Below are 12,546 nucleotides of genomic sequence, written 5' to 3'. Positions count from 1 at the left end.
AACTTCTGAATTCTTCAATCAATTAACAGAATAGATGGAATATGCTGCGCATTCCTCATCATAAATTACATAGTTGCTTATTTAGCTTTCTGACTATCAACCTAGACCTCCTGATGGATCACTCATGGCCGATTGATTGATCAATCACTTTTGGGTCAACTCGAGACGTTATCTTTGACTCATGATTTCTGTTGATCAGCACTTTTGTAATTTTTTCTTTATTTTGTAGCCCAATGTTATCAATGGGTTTTAATAACTCAATGATAACAGTGGGATGCAATATAAAGAAAACATTAGAAAAAGTGACAATCAATTAGTGTTAAAACAGGATTAAAAGGTAACATTTTATGACAATCAAATGGTTACTAATTCGACGGTCTTTCTCTGCATTGCTGTATATGCTGCGATTAATTATAAAATTCTTATGTAACCAAGAGTTCATACTACTCATATTGATTGACCTTTGAATTACATAGAAGTTTATTTCCCTATCCCTTATTTTAAATGTTATTCTGAAACACACATTATAAATGATTCAAATTTTTTAAAGACTGTATTGAATATTTGTATAAATGTGTACATTAACTAACACAATTTGTTTTTAAGGTAACCATTTCAAAAAATCGTACAGAACTTACTGTAAATAAATTCAAATTTACCGCAAATAGTTTACAAAATTGTATTTTTGTATGGAAAGCTCAATATTTAACACTATAGTGCAACGGGTATTTTAAACAAATCCGTTTACCAAACAATACTGAACAAACAGTAAAACAAACAACGCAAAGTTGGCAGCGCGAACCTAAGAAACTCAAAATACCTATGTCAAGTCACAGGGAATTTCTGTTTTTTTATGTTCTCCCCAATTTCTAAATTTAAAAGCAAAACCAGTTAACGGTCATCATTGTGACAATTGCGTTATAATCGTTTACTACTAGTGTCACTCACATCGAAGTACTTGGGTGAATTTTGTATATTATGGACTTATCCGATTACATTAAGTTAAAATTGAACATACTCAAACAGCCGCTGAAGACCGAATTCAAACAAAAATCATTGGAGACCAGAATCGACGAGTTCAAAAACATTCGTCGTGAAAACAGAACGAATCTTATGTTTGATAAACGAAAAATCGTCAACATGTCCCCGTATCAGACGCCGGATGCCAAAAATGGGCGCAAATCTGTTGCGAACAGCGAAGTTGTCGTAAACAAGAGATTGGAGATGTTGCAGAAATGGAGGGAAGAGAAGGCGAAAAAAACAGCGGAGGTAAACAAAAAACTTTTCCTATCGCTTAAGTCGCAATAGAATTACTGACCTAAGTCGAAGTTTTTGTTGTAGGGTGTTTAATTAGGCATAATTAAAATAATCATAAAATAATGGATCATATACTGTCTAATAGTACAAGTTCTAATAGTTTAAAAGTTGGGAGTTTGTTGTGTATGAAAGGTCCTCCAATTCTATTGTGTCAATTAGATTTTATCTAATAGTATATGAATAAAATATTTGCACATTTAAATTGAGGGACAATTTATTAGTAATAGTAAATAGGGTAGTTTTTAGTGGTTTTCCAACTAACAACAATTTTTAGATTCCTAAAAATAATATTAAAGGTGAAGATCCCCCCTAAAGTCTCTTGTAAGTTTTAAGAAAGGGGAACATTTCCAAAAAGAGGGTGCAAGGGTCTGACTCTATTGTTCTTAAATGATGATTTTTTGTTAAGTTACTACCTGGGCTTCTGTAGTGGTGAAAAATTGAAATACCAGTTTATTAACAACAGTTGAATATTTTTAATAATTCGTATATTGTTTGTTACAGGCAAGAAGTAAAGTCAAGCCCATCTTCAAGGTGTGTCATGTTGAAACCAAACTCAGTTTGACTGATTTTGATAAGTTAAATGAGGTTAAAGGAAAACCTTTACAATCAAAATTTGCTCCAACTAATCACCAATTCAAACCACCATCTAATATTAAACCAATCCAACTGAATGGAAGTGTAACCAGTAAATCTGGAATCGGACAGAAAAGAGTGAGCCAAAGGAGTTTGTCAAATTCTCGAGTAGTTAGTAATACTACAGGCAATTTAAGTAGGTTGTCTTCTCGGTCCGCAGAAAATTTATCTTCGGTTAATCGAAAAATATTACCCGTTAAAGGCAGACCTCCAGTTACAAATCCAAAAGCAACAGCCGCAAACGTTAAATCCAATAAGCCGTTGGCAGCTACAGCAAAAATAACTGAAACCAAGAAAAGTGTTAAAGATAACTTACGGGAGGCGAAACAGCCGAAATCGAAGACTGTAAGCCCCAACAAAAAGTTGAAGACGACGACCACTCAGTCGACCGGCCGAGGTCGAGGACGGCCACCCTCGAAAACAAAAGATTCACCCACAGCTAAACGTACGGAGTCACAAGAATCGTTAGCCGACAAAACGGATGACACTAACAAATCCAACGCCACTCCGCAGAAAAAAAATAGAGGTCGACCGAAGAAAGTCAAGCTGGAGTCGACAGAAGAGGTACCCTCGTCGCCCAAACGACTGCGGGGTAGACCTTCGAAGGGCGTCGCGTTCAAGACTCCGGTTAAAACGCCTAACAAGTCAGGCGCGAGGACTTCAGCGAGGCAAAAGACTCCGTTCAAAGTCAACGGATGGAACGTGGAGTATAACGGTGAAAGTTCTGAGGAAGCTGACGAGGCGGATAAGTCGCAAGACGTAACAGTTGTGGACATAAAGTCTTTAACTGATGAGGACTTCTGTACACCAGATAAGGACAAAGGTAGTTTGTTATGCAACATGTTATTATGGTATTTTACACGTTATGTCTAGGTCCCCGGGATTCGCCGCCCATGTACATCAGTCCATTTGTAACCGTTTCCAGGGGTAAAGAAAGCGCTAGGAAAGAATATCATGTCAGAAATTCACCCAGAGCCGCTGCGGCATCGCCCAGTTTTCTCAAAAAGGATGTGGACAATCTTAGTAGTCCAAAGGCAGGAGCAGAATATTTCTCAAAGAAATTGCAGGACGAAATCAACCGGATAGAAGGTAACATACGTTATAATTATCGTAAGAAATTGTTTATTTATAACTTTCTCTTAGGCATGTGCAATGAATGGGACTCATATAGGAAAGGGGATGATGTACCAACTGAGGCTCAAGACATGATCGACGTGGCTATCGGCCAATCGAAACTGCTCATCTCCAAAAAATTCCAACAATTCCGCGGACTGATCGAAGAATGCAGATCTCAAAATTTCGAAGCGAAAACTGTCACGTGCTTGGATTTGCACGGATTTTGGGATATGATGTACATACAGGTGGAAGATCTGGATAAAAGGTTCCAAAACCTGCAAAAACTTAGAGATAATAATTGGGAGGAGGTTTTGCCGGTGAAGCCAAAATCGCCGGCGAAGAAAGCGAGGGGCAGGCCCCCGTCGAAGAGGGCAGCAAGCTCTCGCTTGAAAGAAATGATCAAAGCTGCAAGAGAGAAGAAACTTAATACTGCCACTACGGAAGAACAGCTCAGTGAGAAGACGTTTGATGGGGGATACTTCTCTGTGCAGTCTCCAATAAAAGAAACTGTCTTGCCAAATTCATCAAAACGCCGGAGCTTGAGAATGTCCGTGCTGGCAAATGAGGCGCGGAGGAAAATCAGTTCTCCGGGATTGACAATGATGAAAGTAAGCCACTCTATTAAGACTGGCGATGGTCTGACACCAGGGAAAAGTATTCTTAAAATTGATGGCGTAAAATCTGCTAAAAAGTCTGTACTCTTCAGAGATGACATTGAAGGCGCAAGGAAAGAAAGTATTTCCAAAACTGTATTATTCCCAAGTGATGATGACACTGATGAGAATGATCAAAATGAGGATAATATGGTACCCACGCGTAGGAGTTCAAAGAGACTGACAATGATATAATTTATTAGGTGTTGTATTTATGTGATTATTAGTTATTTATATTTTATAGAATTGATTTTGTTTTGTATTTAAGCTTAATAATAAATAAATAAAATATATCCTCTTTGTGATTGTATTTCATTGTAGAAACATTACCAGGCAATAAATTGAATTTAATAAAAAGGAACATGTTGACATCAACAGTCTCATAAAATTAACAGTATTTACGAGTAAAATCACTAGAGTATAAAATTTGATTAGACTATTTGAATTTTAAAATTCGATAAACCATAAATTTATGATCCTATTCTTCCCATTTGTTATTTATGGCACATCCTCTAGGAAAACCCATCACCCATATACAAATTCATACGTCTTGTAATGGTCCGTTTAACTACTCCAGTCCGGCCTTTGCAAATGATTTATTTAGAGGATGCTGGATTTTACTTAATCAAGGAGTAAATCTCTTTAATGTGTCGTTGAGGATCTGTTTATCAGAGAGTCGATAGCACCAGGCGAAAGGAAGACCGTATTTCTAAACCCGTATTACCCCAAAGAATGATCATTTATTATGTTATATTTATAACATTATTTGTTTTTATAGAATTGATTTTGTTTTGTATTATAAGTCTAGTGAAAATAAATTATATCCTCTTTAAAATGTTGTTCATTGCTGAAATATGGCCGAGTAATAAATGTATGTAATTCAATAAAAAAGAACATGTTGTAATAAGCACAATCTCATAAAACTAACAGTATGTCCGTTACACTATTTACGAGTAAATTCATTCTCGACCATAAAATTTGATTACACCATTTGCATTTTAAAATTCAATAAGCCATCATAAATTCAATATCCTTATTTGAAATTTTATTTTGCATTCTTTAAATCTCCTTTATTTACTTTCGAATTCATGGCACATCTTCTAGGAAAACCCATCACCCATTTTAAAATCCATACGTCTTTTAATCGTCCATTTACACTAATACAGTCCGGCTTTCGCAACTGATTGATTTAGAGGATGCCGGATTTGGCCTTCTAATCAAGGAGTAAATCCCGTTAATATAAGGTGTAGTTGAGTCCGTTTATCAGACAGACTCGATTGCATCGAAGGTCTTCAGAGACCATCAATTTGACATCTTCGAATTTCGAATTAGGCTAGGGAAATTAATTTACCAATCGCCAATTTAATGTGCGCTTTGATGTCTTGGAATTGCAGTGGTGTTTATACACGCTTAAACAAATTATAGGAAAACAGCTAAAACTATTCATATTATACATATTAGTTTTTATGAGAAAACAGTAAATAAAATGATTAATTGAAATGTTATTTTACTCCTAAAAGCAGTCACATTCCGATAAAATAATCACGCATTAAAGATGGTAAGTATATGTTTTAATGGATTATTGAGCGGTCCAAAAGTATATCGAAACTTTGATAATCACTTCGAAGGTACATGCCAGAGGTTTGATTGATTGGCTTATTTATGTCGCCCAGCCAAACTTATTTTGTATTTCAACTTCGAGCCGAACAATGCTAAATAAAATATGTCCCAAGTTTAATCAAATTATTTCAGGCATCGTCGATCTGGCTTGTAGTAAAATTAGTTTTGAACTTAAATACGTTTTGGCGGTGTTGATTATTTGCTGCGAAACTTAAATTGAGAATTACGACTACTAGTTTTATAACTGGAGTCTTTTATAATTTACAACACTCGTATAATAAACTTCCATAACATTGATTGATCGACCCTTTACAGCTGGTTCTGGTAATACCAGAGCTTCGTTTTAGTAAAAAGTGACGAACCGAGAGTTCGAGAGTGCCGCATTAAAATAGTTGGACCGAGTTCTTAGATAGGATTCGGCATTCACACGAAATACTTCCGTCGACCTCCATTGATTGTGGCGCCTGGTGTGAGAATATGTCCATTTTCAGCCGAAAATTCCGATTTGACCCATCGATAAGGAATGAAAATCTATTGAAAAATTTCTCAACGGATTCCGTATAATGTGGACAAATTATGTTGATACACGAATGGAAAATGATACGTCTAAGCAACTTGATTATCTGCGTGTACAATGACGTCGTAATGATTTTTGACGTAGCTAACTTTATAAATATTAATGATTGGGTTATTCAGTCCTAGAATTATCTCTTATTCGCCCCCGCATTTATTCCCATTGACTAACTCGGAAGTTATTGAAAATTTATAGACTCAATTAATACTGAAATAAAATGGCAAAATAATAAATTTATTATTGCACGAGTTTCACAAAATTATTAATGCATTATAACACATCGTGGCCTTATTATTAATGTCATGTTTTATTATCAACTTTATGAGAAATATTTAGCAGATTTTTACAATTACAGGATTAATAAAGATTTGCACTTTAATGTGCTTCTCTCTCATGTTGCTATTGTGTGATTTACAATACAAAGATGAGCCCATTTTCATTAAAATCTTACATGAAAATTAATTTTATTCTCCTACTGCGTAGAACTACGACTCCATCTTACTTTGAGTAATATGAAATTAATACTCCATTCTTTAAATTAAAAGCTCGCATTTTGGTTAAGTTGTACGTTGAAAGAAATAAACCTCATATTTTTTGGCGTTTTTATTTTTCTTAAATGTATTAAACTATAGCAAAAAAGTCAGACGACTTGAAATCGATAAAAGCATTTTATGTCCATTTCTCTTTTATAAAATTGTTACTGGATCCATTTAATTTTATATTCTCAGTATGGTTTTTGTATTTTTACATTAAATCTATACTTTTTTATTTTGATCTATAAAATCGCTTTGTTTTGTCGGGTCTAGCAAATTTGCGTTTGAATCAGTCTCGCCGGTCCGATTCTTGGTTATTTCACTTTTAAATCAGCAATATAATATCCAAAAGTAATCTAAGAATGCCAAAAGCTACGAACTTATATTGCGACTGTAATTCACGTTATCTAATACGGAGAAGGCATTTGAAGCTAAAATTTCAGTCCTTTATATTTCAATGAAATGTTTTTTATCTTAAGTCAAAGAATTGTTGTGAGAAAATATCCAGTTGCAGTTTTATATTTTGAACCAGTGATGATCATTATTGCGACCTTTTAAAGTGTTAAATATTTTAGCCATAACTCTTTTATTTAATGGGAATGGTTTAAATAATATTAATGTACTATTGTTGATCTAATAATTAATGGTGAAGTTCGTGTTATTTAATCTAACAATAACACTTTGTATGACATCAATTTTGTTTAATAATTATGGCCTATCTTCGTGGTATAGACTTGACCGTTTTCCAAATATATGACAAGTTTATCTTCTCACAGTCCTTGAATTAATTCCAACAAGCACATTTTCTCCTGGTTGGCTTTAATTTAAATTGATGTTGAGACTGGATTGTTTGTTAACGAATTATCTAAATAAAATAAATACAATAAAATAAACTTTATTATGTAAAAAACTTGGTAATGAGCAAAATAAATAAATAGCTATATAGAAAAATAATTGGTCTATACAATTTCAAGCTTCTTTTGAATGTCTTGGTCTATTCTTTCGTTTTCGAAAGGAAGCAGGAAACTTTCTATTGATTAAAGAGGTCCGTCTTAAGCTGATATTTAATAAGTAACTGCTCACAGATGAATCAAGTTTATGAACTTTATTAATTTGTGAGAATCAGATAGCTACATAAATCATCTGACCTTTTGGATCGTGGTCATATCATAAAATTCCATACATAGTCTTATCAAAACCTTCCTTGGGTTAATAGTTTTTTAAGTACTGTTCGATTGGGTTTTCCAGCTTCAACCCATTGACTAGACTGGCGGGCATTGCAGTAATTATTTCAAATTTGGCCCCAAATACCAATACTATCAATAAGACTCATTTGCATTGCGTGCAAGCTGAGAATGGACAATCGTTAAACACCTAATTTTAACTTCACTTGTGGAATCTATTATATTTATCCAAGCTTTTTATTAAATCCGGACATGAAGACTGGTGATCATACTAGGCGATTTGGTCAGGGTAGAAATCGTGTTCCTGTTCAAGATCATTTTTTGAGACTTAACTTTGAGACAACTATTTGTGATTACAAGAAGTTTAAAGTTTCAGTTAGAAAACGCAGGGTGGGTTCGAATAAGTATTGAAACTATTAGACAACGACTTAGGGAAGATATATTGAAACCCCGTGTTCCTGCTCGATGCCTAATCTTAAGCGTGGATCATCGTAGAACCCGGCTAAATTTTGCTAGAGAGCAAATCACATGCGTAGAAGCGGATTGAGAACGAGTTCTGTTTACAGAACACATATGCGATAGACGCGATGGTGTGTTTCGACCCCCAAATGAAAGATATGCTCAATATAACTCCGTAAATACCACCTCATTTGGTGAGTCCAATTATGGTGTGAGGAGACATTGGGAACCTTAATGGTGAGCGTTACATTTTAGACATACTAGAGAACATGTTGTGCCATATGCCTCTTTTATAGGTCCAGATACAGGATAGTGAACGACAAGATATAGTCCATGTTGTCCGAAATGATCTTGCTGGGGTTGGGATTAATGTTATGGCCTGGCCAGCTCACAGTCCAGACTTTATCTCATCACAACACATCAGAAACATTCTTGGGAGACGTTTAGAGAAGGGATTTCTAACCGTCCGAATAACTTAGAAGATGTGGAGCATATACTGAATTTTGGGAGAATTTGGACTAAAATGAAATTCGAACTACTGTTTTTTAGAAAAACAATATTTTTTAAGATTTTTTGTAACAATTAAAAATAAAAACCTTTTTTTTAAATAAATATATAGTGTATACGTTCATTTTTCTCGTTTTCAGAAATATTAACAATAATCAATTATTACACGGGATATTACTAATTTCCGGATCTCTTTGTCGTTGTTCATCTTTAATGGACTTTTGTCACTTTTAAACACACTAACTAACATTAACAGCATTTTCTCCAAACGCATTGGGGAAACGATATGCTTTTACTGAATAAACTATTTTTAAATCAAAAAATGTTTTAAAAGAAAAATAATAGCACAGTTGGACAGAACATAAAAAAGCTACAGTTTAATACAAAAATATTAAAATATAATATAAAAATTTATTCTAATAAATTAGGAACCAATAACGTAAATTATGTCATCCGGTACTTAACATTGAACATTTAATTAAACTGTATAAAATGTAGTTTTAATAACCCAAAAATAAATCTTTCGGACCACAACCAATTTATGTGGCAGCAAGAAAAGAAACCGCCCTATTCATCCACTTACCCCAAGAACATGGAGCGGTCACGGTTCGATTGCGCCGTCCGGCGTCTGCTAATTAACATCCGTATAATTGCCGTTCGCGAACTAGGTGGATAGGTCATGTACGACGGATCGCGTCCAACGTGTTCGACGAGAGCGTCGACGCGCAAACCGCGCCGGACGCCGATGCCACGCGTCCGTCGACATCCGCGGAAGAAAGACGTCGGCCGTCGCGACGTCACCTACCCAACCAGCACGTCGGTGGCGCGAAACGGCGCGCGTTTCAGTGCACGCGAACACTCGTGTGGTCCATCGTTCGTCTGATCTCGCAGGAGGCTCCACGTTATTTTCAGGTAAGAAACGTCCAATAAAAAGAAACAAATATTAGAATTTATCCAAGGATAATGTTTATTTATCGCAGATGCAAAGTGTCGTAGTCGTAAATATTGGACGGAAGGTGGAAAATTTACGGCCGCATAAAGTGTAGGAACTTTTAAGTATTGTACTGTGTGAATCGCGATTGCTTCCATAAATTTATTAGTGTTGGCACGTTTGTGTTATCTGATGGGAGTACTGCGGCTTTAAAAGTAAAATAACTAGGAATTTACGATGCGACAAAATTGATTCTAACTTAACTGTGTCCAAGACGTCATTAAACTTTACGAGAGAATAAACTTAAATTACATTTGCGTATTTGACTCTGGAGCAAACTTTTTAAGGACAACAGAAAGCACACCACTTAATATCCTACAAATATAAATATGTTGAAAGTATAATATTTAATAATAATCAGAAAAGAAGACATAAATCTTTAGTCATAAACCTAACATATAAAACACAGGTTTATATTCTATAAAATTTATCAAATCTGTTGGTTAAAAGAGACGTAAGACATAAAATAGGTATACACATATATTTTAAGAGTTTATTATTGCCTTAAAAGATTTAAGTTAGAAGATTAGCTTTTAAATACCCCAATCTAAAAAGAATGCAAAAAAATATATAAAATAATAGCCTTCCATGATTGTTAGTAATTAAACACAAGTCCATTCCTTGAAAAGTCTTAAAGCACTTTGTAATAATTTTTAATCCTACTCCAGATACATACGAAATGACTTCAAGTTTTCCAATTAAAAAGTGGTAACAACCCAGTTCAGTACGGGGTTATAGGGTTAGTAGGCTAGGAGAGGGAGTGCACTATTAATTATTAAAACATGGAACAGCCAATCGAAGTTTCCAATCTCTAAAAATAAAACCGTAATCATTTTGTGTTAAACGTGGTTATAGAAAGTTGTGTAGGTGTATTAGCATTAATTTTTAAACTGGCCAATTTATTCGATTTTGTTACCAGGCATTAATAAAAAATACATGGGCAAATATGAACATTATATTTATTCGAAAACAATCAATATGAAACGTAAGTGGAACTAAAATGAAATTAAATCAATAATCTTGAAATAACTTGAGACAAAATCTTATATCAGAGACAGTAAAAGGATCCTTTTGAGAATGTTTAAGGATTCGAAGTTTTTTTGTGAATTCCGTGTAAAGAAGATAAAAGAATTTTTCACAGGAGCGTAAAGTTTCTCAACTTTTTATTTTGTTTATTGATTATTAGAAATATTTATATTTAAATCGAAACGTTTCAATAAATTAATGTGCCTGTAATGTATATATTTACATTAGTCTACATTAAATAATTACAGTAATTATATAAAATTAGCACGTATAGTATTAGCCATAATTATAGCAACTTATTAAATTGTATTAAAAATTAAATTGGATTCCAGTGAGTGTATCTATTATACAACTAGTCAATCTAATTTTATTTTTTAAAAACTTGTGAACTTTTTTATTTTTTTAATTTATAGTAACATTCTACTTTATGGTTTTTCATTGCACTCTATGAATTTAAATCGATTATTTATTAGCAGTCTTTTACTTACTATAATTATTTAATCATTGGTGGAAGTGAAACTGTAAGAAAAATTATAATAAGAGAATACGGCTAAATAAGTCAATCGTTTCCAGTATTATAAAAGATTTAGAGAAACTAACCATGTGATAGCTACAAAAAAATGTGTCTGAGTTCGAAAAACTTGAAAGAAAATCGATAACTAGATAATTTCCAATCTTATCGTCTTCTGAAATTAGAACCATCCTGGAGGAAATGGTTGCTGAAATTAGATCAAGGACTAAGGTCTGTGAATGGGGATTCGTTTGACCTCAGACCTACAAGAAAAACCATGGTAAGAATCTGAAATTCCAATTGTGATTTGCTTAGAATCACATTCACTAAAGCACAGAGCAATGGACAAGAGTAGCTTTTACAGAGGTTATTTATAAAAATATGGCCAACAATTTGCTCTCATATATTGAAGAAATGTCGAAATGTGTTTCAACATGAAAACGATCCTAAATACAAAATCAGAATTGTTATAGATTGGTTAAAGGACCAAAGCATCGATGTTTTGAATAGCCCGTCCTAATCTCAAGATATAAACACTACAGAAAATCTGGGGAACCACGTTTAGAACTAAATATGACATACAAATTTAAATAAACTCATCACAGCAATTTAAGAATGTTGAAGAAATATAAACTTGTCGTATATTCGGAAAATTGTCCAGTTTATGGTACGGAGATAGACCAAAATTATAAAACAAAAATAGATTTATAGAAAGTAAATAACTAGTTTAATAATCAAATTTGAAGTTGTTGAACATTTTAAAAAGTTGCTATAATAATGACCACCACTGTATATTGTAATTGACAATTTATGATTTTTACTGACTCTTCTTGTTGATATTCCAGCAATGTTCACCCCCATCGCCATCAATTGAAAACCGTTGTAGTTGTCAGTGTGTTCGTGATGTTCCCAAACTCGAAAATCAAAACCGTCGAACCGACAATTAGAGGTGGTGCTTGAGTCGCGGTGATATTCGTGGGGGAATTACCTGGTGATATTTCGATACCGAGCACTTAGGGACGGGCCCGTTCGGTGGGCGCTTGCATCCTGGAGGAGGCGCCATCAGAGGAGGACGGCAGAATGGCTTTATTGGGCAAAGAGAAGGAGATGGACACCGTCACTCCGTTGCCACTACCGCCCCGGTATCGGTTCAGGGATCTCATTTTGGGCGACTACGCATTCAACGACGACGGCGAAAGGTAATGGAAAAATGTTTTTTATTTTTATGTTCTTTTATGCAGCCATTTATCGGGGCATAATGGAAACAAACGTACCAATTTAGCAAACAAAGACCCGTAATTATGTACATGTGTGGGTCCATCCAAATATTGACGTACACGTATAACTTACATGGTACAACCTACATAAATTTTCGATCGATTTAAGTATCAAAGAGGCATTGCACACGACGTGGAAATAACC

The 12,546-nt window shown here is 34.4% G+C and overlaps 2 protein-coding genes across 2 annotated transcripts in view; both read left to right on the top strand.

The window, feature by feature from the left end:
• Positions 1–502: 502 nt before the first annotated feature.
• On the top strand, positions 503–4,021 carry LOC109601954 (disks large-associated protein 5). The gene is made up of 4 exons (XM_049963807.1): positions 503–1,269; positions 1,819–2,773; positions 2,824–3,039; positions 3,094–4,021. The coding sequence occupies exons 1-4, from the start codon at positions 979–981 to the stop codon at positions 3,912–3,914; spliced, it is 2,283 nt and encodes a 760-aa protein (XP_049819764.1). The 5' UTR covers positions 503–978; the 3' UTR covers positions 3,915–4,021.
• A 5,378-nt stretch (positions 4,022–9,399) lies between these two features.
• Positions 9,400–12,546, top strand: part of LOC109602171 (potassium channel subfamily T member 2) — a 258,306-nt gene continuing 255,159 nt past the window's right edge. The window contains exons 1-2 of the mRNA XM_049962408.1: positions 9,400–9,508; positions 11,970–12,323. Of these exons, the coding sequence (XP_049818365.1) occupies positions 12,205–12,323 (119 nt within the window). The 5' untranslated portion in view covers positions 9,400–9,508; positions 11,970–12,204. The remainder of the gene's footprint in view (positions 9,509–11,969; positions 12,324–12,546) is intronic.

This window comes from Aethina tumida, chromosome 2 (genome assembly GCF_024364675.1).
Source record: "Aethina tumida isolate Nest 87 chromosome 2, icAetTumi1.1, whole genome shotgun sequence".
Taxonomy (NCBI): Eukaryota; Metazoa; Arthropoda; class Insecta; order Coleoptera; family Nitidulidae; genus Aethina; species Aethina tumida.
The sequence above is the reverse complement of the archived record's forward strand: the minus strand, read 5'-3'. Positions and strand labels throughout refer to the sequence as shown.

What these genes read in the sequence shown, in the direction of transcription:
- LOC109601954 (XM_049963807.1), top strand. Translation starts at nt 979, where the DNA reads ATGGACTTATCCGATTACATTAAGTTAAAATTGAACATACTCAAACAG. An exon ending in AGGCGAAAAAAACAGCGGAG is followed by an intron (nt 1,270 to 1,818) that starts GTAAACAAAAAA and finishes TGTTTGTTACAG; the next exon opens with GCAAGAAGTAAAGTCAAGCC. An exon ending in CGAAATCAACCGGATAGAAG is followed by an intron (nt 3,040 to 3,093) that starts GTAACATACGTT and finishes ACTTTCTCTTAG; the next exon opens with GCATGTGCAATGAATGGGAC.